Source organism: Corella eumyota, chromosome 3 (assembly GCF_963082875.1).
Source record: "Corella eumyota chromosome 3, kaCorEumy4.1, whole genome shotgun sequence".
NCBI classification, from domain to species: domain Eukaryota; kingdom Metazoa; phylum Chordata; class Ascidiacea; order Phlebobranchia; family Corellidae; genus Corella; species Corella eumyota.
The window spans coordinates 7,798,898-7,814,547 of record NC_137492.1 but is presented as its reverse complement, the minus strand read 5'-3'; the positions used below and the strand labels follow the sequence as shown (position 1 = coordinate 7,814,547).

Sequence of the window (15,650 nt, the reverse complement as noted above, 5' to 3'; positions counted from 1 at the left end):
AGATTTAAAATTGTCAATTTAAACTCGAGGATAAACTTAATAAACCAAGTGTTGTCACAACACCTACGCAAAGTTTGAATGTTTTGTTTACAAATATTATTATTGTTTACTAAAGTACGCGATATTTTGCATTTAAACAAATGCTTAACAAACTGATGACTGGCTACCAAGTTTTATTTATTTTGTTTGACGTTGTCTTATGCTTGTACGTTCAGCGTTAAACTTGAAAAGAAAGATGGGGGAAATAATGGATTGGGACGACACGCTTTGTTTAGGTAAGCAATTTGAAACTATATTAGCCGCCGTTTAAACGGGTAGTACTAAACTAAATGAGAAAAAGGGCGAAATTCACAGAAGAAGGTTAGGGTAAAGTTATAAGAATTCCGCCTTTTCCGCATTTATAAACTTTAGCAATTTAACGTATCTCTTTAGCCAAGTTTTGTTTATTTTAGTCATAGCTTACAGCGTTTTTTTGCAGGCCAAACCTTCTGGCCGAAGCTTCTCATGGCCGTAGCTTCTTGTCCTTATACATCATACAATTTACGCAATTTTTTAAGTAATTCGAACCTAATTTTATTTCTTGAGGTGTGCGGTTTAGGCGGTACATTGGTTTGAATACCTGGCTTTACAACATAACAGCATTAAATTAATTTTTACTGCTTACATGTCATAGTGTCCTTGAGTAAGGTCTATAAATGGTCTAACTCCTGCAAAGCCTAAAACTAATCGGCAGGTTGTTTATCAAACAAAATGCATGTATGTTATGTGGCCTATCTACAATAGAGATACAAAAAAATGTTTTTTTTTATCAATATTTTTTTACACATAAACTTTAAATAAAATGTTTGTTTAACTAATTTTCACAAATGTATTTAGAAAATCATGAAACTTCTATAGAATGTGGACAACGTTTAACCAACGATATAAATCAATCAGGAGATTTACTTTTTGAAAATTCTGAGGAAGATTTATTTTCTGGCTTAGATGTTTCGCTTAACGATCACAGTACGAAAAAAATTAAGCTTTATGAGAATAAAAATCAAAATTTGACAAAAAACAATGAAAAAAATGTTGATTCTGTTTTTGGGGATACGGATTTAACATTAATGGAACGATTTTGTGAACAAAATAATTCAAATTCTGAAGATATGTTGGATTCTATAAAGAATTGTGAAGTTAAAACTCCTTTAAAAAATTCTTTTATTCAATCACCAACTGCACAATCTACACCCTGTGTTAACAAAATACCTCAAAATAAAATTGCACAAAAATTATTACAAAGGTAAAAAAGAAAATAATATAAAGATTTAAACATTTTTTATTTTATATAATAATTTTCTCATTTTTTTAGTTTATTTTATCAGTGTAAAACTTAATTTAAAAAATAAAGGGCATCTCCTTGAGAAGGGTAAGCAAAAAGTAATAAAAATGATTCATTGATTATAAAATGGCTTTCGCGCATATGGTTTTCTGTCAATTTTCTTTTAAACAATTTTCGATGATACATTTAAAACTATTTTTGATAACACATTAAAAGTATTCCTTATACTGCAAAAACTGTATCCTTTTTAAATTTTAGATTTAAAGAAAATGCTCACAAATCTCCTCATTTAAAAACAAGAGGTCAAGAATTGCTTGAATCAGTGGTTAAAGGTCGTTTTAATGTAATTCCCACCCAAGATATTTCAACACAAGATATTGGTCCATTTTACGGCCTTCCAACCAAAGTTCAAAACCTACTGCAGAAGATACGAGGAATAACCAAATTATATGGTATAGGCTATTTTAAAACAAGTTTTTTTGTTATTATTTTTTTATATTATATTTTCGATGTAGTAAGGACGACTTCCTGACCTAAACATTACTCTGACCCAGTCTCAAGTTGTCTTTCGCAGTTTGGGATGTTATACATTATAATTGCCTAATAATTAAGCTGCTACTTAGGTATTGGCTCAGTAGAAATTGATAACATTTATAGCGCCTTAATAAAGGCTGCTACAGCATGAGAGTATTGAAGATCAAACCCAGGACCTTATGTAGGAAAGCCAAGGCAGTTAAAAACCTTCTTATATAAAAAATTATGTCTTGGTTTAATTTGTTAAGACTACATTACTTTTTAAAATATCAAAAGACCTTTATAGATTGGCAAAACACTTGTTTAACCTTGGATGCAGTTAAAAGGGGAAAAAACCTAATCTACTCGCTGCCAACTAGTGGTGGAAAAACGTTGGTAGCAGAAATCCTGATATTGAAGGAAATTTTATGCAAGAAAAAAGATGCTATTTTGGTTCTTCCTTTTGTTGCTATTGTCCAAGAAAAAGTAAATTTTTAAAATATAATATAGCAGGTAAAATATGTTATTAATATAACAATTTTTTATTATTAATTTTTTGTTATTCTGGAACAAAAAAAGTTTGGGAGACTAAATATTTATTCTAAAATGACAAAAAAATCAACTTTAGATCCAGAGTATGGCTCCATTTGCTGTTGAGCTCGATTTCTTGGTTGAGGAATATTCCGGAAGTAAAGGAAGATTTCCTCCTCGTAATAGAAGAAAAAGAAGAACGCTGTATGTTTGCACTATTGAAAAGGCCAACACATTAGTAAGTTCTTGTAAATTTAAATAAGTTTAAGAGTAATGGATCTTTTTGAATTTTAGTAGGGTATTTATTTGGAACTTAGTGAACATATATGTATGTCTAACTATTGGACCTTTAAAATAAAAAAAATCTGTTTGTGTTGCATGGGTCAATTGTTACAGGCAAATATCGGTTGTGAGTTGTGAACGAATTATTAACAAATTAAATGTAGTTCAAAGGGCAGGCAATCAAATACTTTACTTAATTCTGGGTCAATAAATTTTTTTTAAATAATTTAAAGAAAAAATGTTCTTAAATTTAATTTTGTAATATTTTTAAACACGTCTGTGATTAATTTCAGACCTTTTTGTAGATAAAAACTAGAAAAAAATGATTTTTTTAAAATAATTCACAACAAATTGATTAGGCATATCATGTTTATAGGTCAATTCCATGATAGAGCATGAAAGGTTAAGTGAGATTGGGTTAGTAGTTGTCGATGAACTTCATATGTTGGGAGAAGGGGGGAGAAGAGGTTCGACTATAGAATGTATGATTACAAAAACTATGCACTGCTCAAGTAAGTTTTTTTGAAAAAACGTTGTTGATGCTTTTTTAATAAAGGTTTATATGTAAGTTTTTTTCAACTAAATTTACATCACCAATTAACAAAAAAACTTTTTTTATTTACTTTTTGTAACACTTTATTTTACTTATTGTTTTATTTGAATCTAATAAAGCTAAGGGTTGATTTTAATATATGTATATTCAATTTATATGACCTTAAAAAAAAAATAACCATTTAAAATGTGCTGGTAAATTATCATAGACATAAATCTATTGCACGTTAAGACAATATTAGAATAAATAAACTGCAGCCCAACATAAAATTTAATGGAGTGAGTTTACCAAATAATGTTTTAAATCATCCAGAAAGCACACAAATAATAGGAATGACAGCAACACTTGGCAACACTGATGAAATAGCAAATTTCCTGAATGCTGAGATTTATAAAAACAACTTTAGACCTGTTGCATTAGAGGAATATGTGAAAATAAATGATGCAGTTTACAAAGTTAACTCGGAGAAACTATGCCAGGAAGATCAACTAGAGTTTGATAGAATGATCGGTTTTCCAGTAAGTATTCTATTTGTTGCCTATTTTTTTTAAATAATTATGATGTTATTAAAAATAGTCACAAAATTACAAATTTATTTATATATATTATTTAAATTTTTAAAATTAGATTGATTTATTCAACAATATCGGAAAAAATAGATTTTTATCTATGAATTTTTTCATATATTTTTTTACAAATTACTTATTTTTAAAAACATATTGAATTGATATTTTTAGTCCAAAGAATTAGCAAAACGAGATATTGATCATTTAGCTACTTTAGTGCTAGAAGTTATTCCTGAACATTCTTGTTTAATATTTTGTCCTACAAAGAAAAATTGTGAAAATGTGGCAACCACGATTTGCAAATTATTGCCAAAGTAAACACTTGGTTTTTTTCCCTAATAAAAATATTTTTATCTTATTTTTTTCGTAATAAAATAATAATTATCGCTAGAATGTTCAACTTCGGTATTATTATAAATTCTTAATAATTTAAGCAACTTTATCTATTTTAAATAATAATATCAAAACTTAATTTTTTGTGCAACTTTTTGTAGAACCTTATTGGAACATAAAGTAAAAGAGAAAAACGGGATTTTACAAGGGTTATATTCAGAAGGTGGCGCTATTTGTTCGACTTTAAGATTTACCATTCCATATGGTGTAGCTTATCATCACAGGTATACTATTTTATTTACACGTTTAAAAAAATATTTATTAGGTTTTTTATTTTTTTAATAGGAATTTTTTCTAATATATTTTAAAGGTAACTTAATTTGTTGCCGGATAACTAAAAATGTCAGGGTAGTTTGTAAACCAGCTTGCTAGTTTGGTATAGCGGTGATTCCATCAGGTTATGAACCATTTTAGGTTCAAAATTTTATTTTGATGCTTTTATTTCACAGTGGTTTAACATCTGATGAACGAAGGTTAATAGAAGAAGCTTATAAAGACGGAGTTTTAAGTGTTATTACTTGTACTTCAACTTTGGCTGCTGGGGTTAATCTACCTGCTAGAAGGTGAGAGATCTTGGGTTCAAATCCAAGGTAACCCCTTGATTTGTAAATATATTGTTATGTTTTTGTTTTTTTTAATACTAAGCAGCTTGTATTAGTAAACTTATGTTATAAGTTATTTGTGAAACTAAAGCCATGAAAAGGAACTCAAATAATTAAATTTATATTGTACTGTTTTTTAATGTAAGTAGCATTTCTAATTTTTTAAAACTCTTGTATTTTCCCCAAGAGTAATAATAAGGTCACCCCATATTGGCAGACAAGTTTTAAGTAGATCACAATACAAACAAATGATTGGAAGAGCCGGAAGAGCTGGAATTGATACAAAAGGAGAGAGTTTTCTAATTATTTCTAAACCCCAGGTTAGTATAAATTATCTATAAATGTGAAATTTGTTTACTAGAAGATTATTAAAAACATAACATTGATTGTAACATTTGTTTCTCATTATAATTTTAAATTTAAATTTAGTTATAGCCCTACCTATGATTGGCTCTTTAAATTTTGTAATATAATTTTTGTACCCGCATTAATTTACCCCAAAGCATCACAAATGACAGTTCAATTTATTTTGTAATTCTATAAATTAGACATAGACATATATCAGCTCCAAGCTTCTCTATATATAAATTTATCTGGTAGACATTTATTTCCATACCTTAAAAAAATTAATTTCCTTTTTGTGTTTTTATTAACAAATAAAATTACTCATCAAAAATTAAAAGAAAATAAATTTTAATTTTTAGGATCGCAAACATGTGCCTAGTTTAGTAAGTGGTTGTGTGGAAAACTGTATAAGTAGTTTGGTTTATGATCAAGGAAAAGGATTGAATGATCTTCTACTTAACCTTATTGGACTAAAGGTTAGTGATTCTAAACAATTACTTCATTATTGCAAGAGTTTAGTCAAAGTCTAGTGGGCCATGTAGCTGAAGCCTAGTGGGCCAGCTGCATGGTGTAGTGGTTAGAACACATGGCTGCACTTTAAAAGGTCCTATGTCCAATCCCCACTGCTTTGTGCTATAAATGTCTTGAAGTCTTGCAGAACAAAAAACTTTTCGGCAGAATAATTATTGGGCAATCATAATAAATAATATCCCAACCGCCACAGTCAACTTGAGAATGGGTTTGAGTAACATACGTCACTCTATGTTTAGATAATAAAGTCAGCTTCGTATATTGAGGATAAACAAATATGATAAAAAATTGTTCTTTGTAATTGATATTGTCTTGTCTGCCTTTTGTTTATATATAAATTTTTCTTTAGATAATTAACAAGATTTCTGACATTTCATTGTTTTTCAACAAAACTTTATTTTCACAACAACTCACCCTTTATAAGAAGTTACAAGATGAACTGTCTATAACAGGTTTTCTAATTTCTTAATATATTAATGTAAATTTTTAATTTGTTAAAATTTAATTAATTGTTAAAAATGTTGATCCAGGTGATGAAAGTCGAGTTGATTTGTTGATCAACGAAATTGCGACAACCTCTTTCAACTTTCTGGTTGACAAACAGCTTGTTCAACAAATACCGGATGAAAATACAGGTAATACATTTTGAGTGTTTATTAACATATAATACACTTTTAAAAAAATTAAAAAATGGATTTAGTGAAAATCAAACCTGAGATCCTAGATGCTAAAAGTATTTATTGTGTAATAACTATAGTCTAAAAAAAAATTAAAAATGGTTTTAGTGAAAAATAAACCCGAGGTTTTGCTGCTAAAAGTATTTATTTTTAAAGTACCTATTGACTAAATTTATTTAATTTGTTGCTTGGTTTTTTTTGGGGGAAATAAGGTGAAGTGTTGATTAAAATCACAAGAATAGGAACAGCTACTTATAAAGGATCAGTAGACCTGGACTTCAGTAATGTAGTATACAATGATTTAAAGAAGGGTTTGGAAAGCTTGGTCCTTGAAAACTACCTCCACTTACTTTATCTGGTAACTATTTTATTTATATTGACTCAGGGTACGAATTAACGTTTAAAAAACGATTCGCTAAAAATGAGGTCGCATTTTTATAGTAACTATTAGGTTCAAGTCATAATCTTCGTTTTTTTGTAACACTTGACGCGTTGCGTGGCATTTTTAAAACGTAACTTATTGTTAAACAATCGTTAAGAATATTTTGCACGAAAAACGTGCAAAATATTTTTTTTAATTTTTTTTAGGCTGTGCTATGCATTTAAAAAATTGCGCAACAACTGAACGATCTCGGGAGCGAAATTTACGCATTGCCAAAACATGGAAAGTTATTGTTATTAAATGCCCTATAGTAACCTACATTTACGCAGGATTATGATGATGTAATTAAATTAGTGTGAAACCGGTGTAAAATAGATCGTAAAAATATACACGAGAGTTTTATCACTGCCTGAACCTTTTTTTGTTGATTCGCTATTTCTAATATATTTGTAAAAAACGATTCGCTAATTTAAAAAAACGATTCGCTTTCAGCGAATAGCGACCCGTTATTTCGTTCCCTGTGACTGTCATTTATTTTCAACATGCAGCTTTCATTTAACTATGCTTAAGTTATTTTGTCTTAACAAAAATGTTAAAATAGACAAATGATGTGGCATAAATACAATCCGTAAGATTGTTTATGTTATAAAATATACACAATTTTTGGTTAGGCTTTAAGGCCATTCAGTTATAAACTAGCCATAATGTGCCAAACCTTCAAAAATGCAACGCCAAACTAAATAAAAGGTTAAGGACAAACACTAAAAAATCTGATTTATATTATATTTGTAAAATTTTATAAAATATATTCTTAAATATTTTTAAATTAAAGATTAAGTAAATTTTTTTATTTTGTAACTTTGACAATTTTAACCAATTTAGGTTACTCCTTATGATATCACCACCACGATGAAACCCGATTGGTTGATATACATGAGTGAACTAAACAAATTGTCACCAATTGAGTTAATATCAGCTTCTGTAATCGGCGTACCAGAACAATATATTGCACAGCGTGCTGGTGGCTGCAATCCAAGAAAAAGGGTAAAAATCTTGTTCTTAAAAATTAAAATATTTATTTTTAGTTTTTCGTTGTGTAGTGGTCAAAACACTTTCTACACTACATGAGGTTCTGGTTTCGATCCCCAGTGATCTCATGCTGTAGCTCCTTTAAGTAAGACCCCATAAACGGGATAAACTCCTTCCAAGTCATCACTTAATCAGCAGCTTAATTATCAGGCAACTATATTCTATAATATCCCAAACTGCCACAGGCAACTCAATAGTGGGTTGGAGTAACTGTTGTTACTCTATGTTAAGATCTCGCATTCGACCTTACCACATCAAGGATAAAGATATAAACAAAAAAAAATCGATTTTTAACTTTTTTATTTCCCAAGAAAATTAATGAAGATATAGTGAAAAGGTTTTATGTAACAATGATGTTATATCTTTTATTCACCGGCAAGTCAGTATGGGAGGTGGCTGATAGATTCAACCAACCAAGAGGTTTTATTCAAAGCTTACTTTCAAGTTCAGCTTCATTCGCTTCAAGAGTGCTTTATTTTACTAAGGTATGGAATATAATTTAAAATAAGTGTAAAGAAGTTACACTCTTAACCAGTTTTTTATTGGACTATGTAACTAAACTGTATTATATTAACACTAGTATATATATAGCCTGCCCTATATTCGACATTTTAATTGTTATAGTATAGTTGCAAATAATATTTGCCGGTGTAAATTTAACAGCACACCATAAACGACAAGTTTAATTATTTTTGGTAGGCTGTAAATTGGACATGCGTTTATGTGTTTAACATAAGCTACTTTATTAAAACCTTAATAGTTAGGTTTTGTAATTGCATAGCAAATTTGTATTCTATCTATCAGGTATTTGAAACAAGGCTAACTAAGGTATTTAAAATTAGTAATCTTATGTTACTGCCAGGAATTAGAGGAGTTTTGGCCTTATCGAGCCTTACTTGAGAAATTAATTCAAACCCTTCAATATTGCACAGTTTCTGAACTAATTCCTTTAATGGAAGTACCTGGAGTTAAAGTAGCAAGAGCTAAACAGGTTTAGTATAAAATTTATTCTGTGAATAGAATGAATACATACATATTGTTTTTTTTTAATTATTTGGGTTTTAGTTATACAATAATGGCTTTAAAAGTCTTACTGAATTAGCTGGTGCAGATCCTGCTACACTGTCAAGAAAAATTGATCTTTTATCTAGAAAAAATGCTCAACAAATTATTGCTTCGGCTAAGGTAATTTACTAAAAATATTTATAGAAAATAATTAATTTTTTTTTGTAATTTATTAGTACCTAAAAATTTGTAAAGCTAAAAAGTAAAAAAACTTGCTAAATATAACTGTTTGTTAATACAGAACAATTGAAATAAACAAAACATAACACTTCTACAGAAACTAGTAAACAAACTGCTAAAAAAAATTTAGTTAAAACACTTCAACGCTTGAAACTGTATATAAATACATACAATATTTCAAAATGTGCGATAGTTTTAGTTAAAATAAAATCGCCAATTTTTTTTTAGATTATTTTAAAAGAAAAAATTGAAACATTACAAGATGAAGTTGAACAGTTAAAACATGTTTCTTCGTGACAAAAAGTTTAAAAAATTCAATTTTATTGCACTTCTTACCAGTATTTATTTGATACTAAAAACACTTACTCAACGATATTTATATTGTAGGTTGTCAATTTATATATATATAGTATAAGGAAAGCACATGAAAGGGTTATCAATGTTCGTTTCTGCATAGTAAGCCATTAAATTATTTAGTTACAGCTAGACTAAAGTACAATAGTTATAAATTTAGTACATTGTTTTATTTTATGTGCTCAATACCATTTTCCTGACCTCTTTACAGCTTTAAGATACATCTGCATATTATCCTTGCATTTTTTCTGGTTGTTAAAATTGGGTTTAAACACTTTTTCAGTTTCAAGCAATTTAAGTAATTGCTCTTTATTTGACCAGTACTTAACAGCTAAGCCGGCTAAAAATGCTGCGCCTAAAGCTGACATTTCAGAGTTTTTATTCTTAGTGATTTCTTTTCCTATTAGGTCAGTGCTTATTTGCATGATGAGGTCATTGTTTGTCACCCCACCATCACACACAAAACGTTTCATCGGCAAATTTGTTTCAGCTAGCATGGTATCAAAAAGCTGCAAGTTCCTAAAAGCAAGCGACTCTAAAACAGCACGAACTATGTCTTCACTTTTCGTGTCTGCCTTTATACCCATAATACTACAACAAGCGCTGTAGTCATTCACTGGAGCTTGTAATCCATTAAAACAAGGTACAAAGCATAAACCATTGGAAGAATTTGATTTTTTTGCAATTTCCTCTGCCGAATTAGGACTGTCAATAAATTTCATTTTAACCAACCAATCAATAGCATTACCTGCTGTATTTGAGCTTCCCTCAGCAAGGTAAGTTACATGGTTTCCTATTTTCCACCCGATTTGGGGGTAAAACCCAGCTACCGAAGTGTGGGGTTTACTACCTGTGTTTAAGTCTAAAAAGGCACCAGTGCCAATGGTAAGTTTAACATCACCAGTCTCGAAACAACCCTGACCAAACATAGCAGCCTGTTGGTCACCAACTGAAGCACCAATCGGGATTTTAGAACCAAAAAACTCCTCATCACAACAACCAAAGTCACCACTTGTGTCTCGAAGTGGTGGAAATATAGAGATCGGAATATCAAGAACATTACAGAAGAAACCTGACCATTCCATTGTGTAAAGATCATAGAGCCCAGTTGCACTGGCGCATGAGTAGTCAGTAGCGAACACTTTTCCCTTAGTAAGTTTCCAAATAATCCAGGTATCAAGGGTCCCGAAACACACTTTGCCATCACTTGCAAGTTTTTTAACATGCGGATATTTTTGGAAAAACCAAACCAACCTCATATTAACCTGTTAAAAATAATTCAATCAATTATTATTTCAGTGGGTCCATAAAATATAGTTTTTTTTTCTAATTGCCAATTTATGTATCGGCAGTGGTTTAAATTTTAACATAAAAAAATAATGTTAATGTATTTTGTAAGGCATTATAAATGATTTTTTACTTGTTGGGCACTAAATCTTAGCACCGCAGCTGCCAAATATTTTTTGTTTTGAGTTACAGCATGCAGGCCCTTGGTGGCCACTCTTGTTGCTTTCATGGTATAAGACTGATTCCATTCTTTAGCCAAATAATCTGAGCGCGTGTCCTATAAAACAATTAGCAAAAAATTAAGTTGTAATTCGTAAATTTAAGTTGAAAAAAATTAATTATTCAGTTTGTATTGCTAAATTATTTTAAACTTCTATATTAAAAATGCTTAAACAAACAGAAAAAGGAAATAAGATATGTATTTATATCCTGTGGAGGAGGGACTAAGGGAAGTTATATAAATATTAGATTTTATTGCCTAAACATTAATGTTTAAATAGGTTCAAGATAATAAAGGGAAGTTTTTTACCTGCCAAACTAAGAAATTGTGATATGGAATCCCAGTTTTCTTGTCCCAAACCAAAAAAGTTGCCCTTTGGGTTGACATGCCAATGGCTGCAATATGATTGGGGTCTTTAATACTTGCATTTTCAATGGCGCCCTGAAAAAATTAAAAAGTTGCTTAAAAACACACACCTAATTTTTCATTAAAAAATTTATGCTTTTTTATTCCCATTTATAAATTTTTAAAAACATTTTTTAAGAGTTTTTTAATTCCAAACAATATAAAAATTATGTATATTTATTGAGTTTCATTTTTAAATTCTTACTCTAATAACTTGAAAAATTTGATCCCATAAAGAATCTGGTTCTATTTCAACTGCTTGTCGTTCAGGGTAAACCAATTTAAGAGCACAAAAACATCTAAAATCAATAAAAAATGGTCAAAACCAAAGATTTTGTTAGATTTTAGCCATTGCTTAGGTTGTTAATTGCTACGTTAAAGCTTCTATGGCACAGTGACTTCACGCTACTTATTGCAACATAATGGATTCTTTTATATGACGTAATTGCGTAGGTTTATATACACGGGATAAAGAAACACACCAACTTCCGCTACTTCAGGGAACAATGAAAACTAGCACCACCAATAAAAAACTATTTCACATAAGCTTTTATCAGAGCAACGTGTAGATAAAAATATTAGAAAAACCTAGAAGTTTTTTAGATAACGCGTAGCCTTACCTGCCTACTATGACAGTTTCTGCGTTGTAGACGAAGCAACGTATATTACTGGTTCCAATATCTAACGACAGTACATATTTTTCCATATCTTCTGTTTAAACGTTAACCATATGACGTAATCAAATGCAACAGGTCAAAACAGGCTTAAAATTATTATAAATTTCTAACTGCAGGTTTAGTTTTGTTAATAAGTACCAGCCTGTTTGATCTGCAAAAACAAGGTGGAAAACCGACCTTAACGACCTTTGTACTTCGTTAAACTGCAAACAAAGTCAACTCAAAGCTAAACCAAAGACTCTTTATATTAAAAAACACTTTTTAATGCTATACATTACGCTTACTAAAGATGTCAATTACCACCTCGCCGGCATAGTACCGGTAAGTAAATGATGCTTTTAATAACATTCTGCTTATGACAAAAATAAGATCCTTTCATTGTCAATTTGTAATATAAATTATCGTAAACACTGTTATATCATAACATAAGGCAATACTAATTAGAATTAAATCTTTTTTATAAATATTAAAAAAAAGTCTTTGTAAAGACAAAACCCGGTTAATATTAAAGGCCTTTAAATTTTTATAATAATAATCATTTGACCATGAATGTGTAAACTTTATAGTAAAAGTCAAGGATAACTGATCATCTATAAAATAGTCGGCTGTTTTTCTGGGAAATCCTTGACTGCTATGTTAACTTAATACAAGTTTTATTGCTTATTAGTAACATTAAAATAAATTTTAATGTTGTGGCAAAAATAAAAACATGTTAAATTATGTATATCTGTTAATAAAATTTTTTGAAGTTAGTGTGTGTATTTTGTAAGTGAGTTTTTTTTCTTTAATTTAACATTTGGTTCAAAAAAATGTCTAAGTAATGTTTACTAAGTAAACTAATAAGTAATGGCTACATTGCATGAAATCCGAAAATCCTTGAAATCTTTTAAAGTAAATAGGTTTAAGATTTTCAAGGCCAATTTACCATTATATTATATAACAGTTTGATCAGTTATCTTGTACAGCACATAAGGCTGTGACAACTGTTCTAATGCTAGCTTAGGTGTAGCTTAAAGTTTTACATAAATGAAAAAAAATGATTTTAATAATAAGAATGCAAATTTTTCAGGTAGTCTTTAAAACAATTTTAGTCGATACTTTAAATTGACGAAAATGAAAATTATTTGTGCTGGTTTTCCTAAGACAGGGACAAAATCCTTGCATTCTGCATTAAAAATACTGGGCTACAAAAATAGTAAGGCTTTTTTAAATGCTGTTTTAAAATTAGGTTACTAGTAAATTATACTTATAATAAAACGTAATTTATATTTTTAGTTTTCGATTATTTTGATCACTTTGACCACTTTTTTGAGGATTATGAGGATTTTTTTGCCAAAAAAATTCCATTATCCAAAATCTTGGACAAATATGAAGCTAAAGGTGTAGAATGTACAATAGATATGCCACCTTCTTTTTTATTTGAAGACTTTCATAAAAGGTGGCCAAAAGCAAAGGTAAAAAAAATTACTGATTTTAAGGATTTATTTCTAGGTATTAGTTTGCCCTATTATACATACACCACTTAAAGCAAGATAAGATGGAAAAGAAAAAAATAGTCTATATATATATAGCCTTTACATTTTTTATTTACTTTTTAGGTTATATTGTCAATAAGAGAAGAGGAGGCTTGGTTTAAAAGTATTAAAAAAATGAATGACGCTGTTGTTCAAAACTATTTATGGATGAGTTACTTCTCTCAAATGGCTGCCCGTTATAATGCCTTTATGAGACTTCTGTATCAATTCATGCTGGTGAACATATATAATAATTTAACTCAGTTTAGACAACTTTTTCTACACATATTAAAAAAGCAAACCCCAAAAAATTATTTGACATACAATTCACTAAAATCAGTTTAATTTTGCTAAACAAATTTTCGAATTGAAAACAATTTTCTTATTTGGATAATAAATCTACGTATGAACCATTTTTTTATAGCCTATAAAAAAAATCTTGTAACAAAAAAACTATTTTTAAATTTTAGGGGGACAAATTTGAGAGAAATTGGCTGTGGAAATCACATTACAGAAAACACAATCACTATGTTCAACAAGTAGTCCCAAAAGAAAACCTGTTGGTTTTTGATTTAAAAACGGCAAGTAAACTTAAACAATATACTTTATTTTTATTGACAAAATTTCAGCATAGCTTAAACATCTAAACATAGAGTAAACTTTAGTTAAACTGGTTCTAAGCTACACATGTCAATTGATTCTATTTCAAGGCCAAATTACCTATATAACTTTATTAATGACCTTATAAGTAATATAAACTTTATATTGTTTAAATAAGCTTATCATCATAATGTAAACTTACGCATTGCCTAATCAAATTATAAAGTTCAACTTACAGTCATACCACGTAATCGTTAGTTAAACTCAGACTAAGGTTGACAATTTCTAAAACTAATAAGTTTAACATTTTCTAAAAATAATAAGGGTTTGCCCAATAATTGGTTGGAAATTAAATGCCTCTGTTGTCTTACTTCTATTAATAAATGTTTTACCTTTAGGGGTGGGAACCCTTATGCGAATTCTTGGGCAAAGAAGTCCCAAACGAACCCTTTCCTGTTGTTAATGTTGCAGGACAAAAAGGTAATATGGTCGAGAGATTAATTTCCGAACCGATACTCGCCAAGACAGCAAAGGTCGAAATTATTTTCGCATTTTCTTTCATTATAATTGGGCTGACTATTCTAACATATCTATATTTTTCATATTTTCATAATTCCTTATTCTAAGGGAAATGTTAATGCTTTAAACATTATGTGCTAAGTCAGGCCAAGGTTTAGTTTGAACGTAAACTTTTAACAAATCAAACAGGTTATGTTATTTAATCTTAATATTTAACAACAAAGCTGTTATATTTATATCAAAATAATACCAATCAAAAATTTGTATTACTTTACTCAAAAACATTACAAATAATTATTAATTATTTGTAATGTTTTTGAGTAAAGTAGTTTTATTTTGGGTTTTTATGTTTTAAAAAATTAAAAATGGGTTTCTTATTTTTGTCTTTCGTTTTATGGTAAAGTACTGTCAACTGTAATTTTTTTTATTTTGCATTTTTGTAAATATCTTCTGTATTTTATTTTTTTTTTATTTTACTGAAGATTTTATTACTGAAAAACTGATCAATTTAGTTGTTAAATTTATTTTTAACTTTTTAAATAAAAAAAACTTCAGTTAACTATTTGACCTGATAATTAAACCCCTGTAAACCCTGAAATTTTGTTTTTCATGATTTTTTTTCTCGAAAAAGAGAAAATCCCCAAACTAAAAATAAATCTTTTTTAAAACAAACGTATTGTGAGAGTTGTGCCCGACTTGTGAAAATAAATACATGCCATAAACAAAACAATATTTTGAAGTATTAATATACGGTTTTACGCTAAAAAACATACACTAATATATTTATATTATTATTTTAAACTTTTAATTTGTTGTAAAGTTTTACGTATATTTTTGACTTGATCACAACGTCATACTTAAATCTATACTTATTTATGAAGAAAACGTGTAATTTATTTATAAAAAGTACATATTTACTTTACTAATTTAACTTCGTGTTATGCTACTTAGCTGTAATTAAGTAAATATTATATATAAAAAGTTTTTATCTATTAAAATATTGCTGATATATCAATTCCACGTTTTCTAGAATTTTAATTTTTA

At 28.9% G+C, this 15,650-nt stretch overlaps 3 protein-coding genes across 5 annotated transcripts; 2 read left to right on the top strand and 1 right to left on the bottom strand.

Moving 5' to 3' along the window:
• The first annotated feature begins 152 nt into the window (after positions 1-152).
• On the top strand, positions 153-10,104 carry LOC145746182 (helicase POLQ-like). 2 transcript variants are annotated; one of them, XM_082564388.1, is made up of 20 exons: positions 153-275; positions 877-1,282; positions 1,580-1,773; positions 2,142-2,320; positions 2,463-2,603; positions 3,024-3,159; positions 3,513-3,718; positions 3,938-4,080; positions 4,261-4,383; positions 4,609-4,722; positions 4,949-5,081; positions 5,466-5,582; positions 5,987-6,089; positions 6,168-6,272; positions 6,527-6,672; positions 7,579-7,740; positions 8,097-8,270; positions 8,648-8,776; positions 8,851-8,970; positions 9,259-10,104. In XM_082564388.1, the coding sequence occupies exons 1-20, from the start codon at positions 200-202 to the stop codon at positions 9,325-9,327; spliced, it is 2,976 nt and encodes a 991-aa protein (XP_082420514.1). In that variant the 5' UTR covers positions 153-199; the 3' UTR covers positions 9,328-10,104. The 2 variants fall into 2 exon arrangements, with proteins under 2 accessions (XP_082420514.1, XP_082420515.1); XM_082564389.1 differs by lacking the exons at positions 8,851-8,970; positions 9,259-10,104 and having other exon boundaries at positions 8,170-8,270; positions 8,648-8,781.
• On the bottom strand, positions 9,071-14,773 carry LOC145746183 (glycerol kinase 5-like). The gene is made up of 5 exons (XM_082564390.1): positions 11,917-14,773; positions 11,502-11,595; positions 11,201-11,332; positions 10,805-10,948; positions 9,071-10,649 (listed from the first exon to the last, which is right to left on the bottom strand). The coding sequence occupies exons 1-5, from the start codon at positions 12,000-12,002 to the stop codon at positions 9,567-9,569; spliced, it is 1,539 nt and encodes a 512-aa protein (XP_082420516.1). The 5' UTR covers positions 12,003-14,773; the 3' UTR covers positions 9,071-9,566.
• LOC145746184 (uncharacterized) lies at positions 12,038-15,446 on the top strand. 2 transcript variants are annotated; one of them, XM_082564393.1, is made up of 6 exons: positions 12,038-12,294; positions 13,047-13,168; positions 13,249-13,427; positions 13,572-13,724; positions 13,958-14,068; positions 14,486-15,446. In XM_082564393.1, the coding sequence occupies exons 2-6, from the start codon at positions 13,087-13,089 to the stop codon at positions 14,711-14,713; spliced, it is 753 nt and encodes a 250-aa protein (XP_082420519.1). In that variant the 5' UTR covers positions 12,038-12,294; positions 13,047-13,086; the 3' UTR covers positions 14,714-15,446. The 2 variants fall into 2 exon arrangements, with proteins under 2 accessions (XP_082420519.1, XP_082420517.1); XM_082564391.1 differs by having other exon boundaries at positions 13,043-13,168.
• The last annotated feature ends 204 nt before the right edge of the window (positions 15,447-15,650 follow it).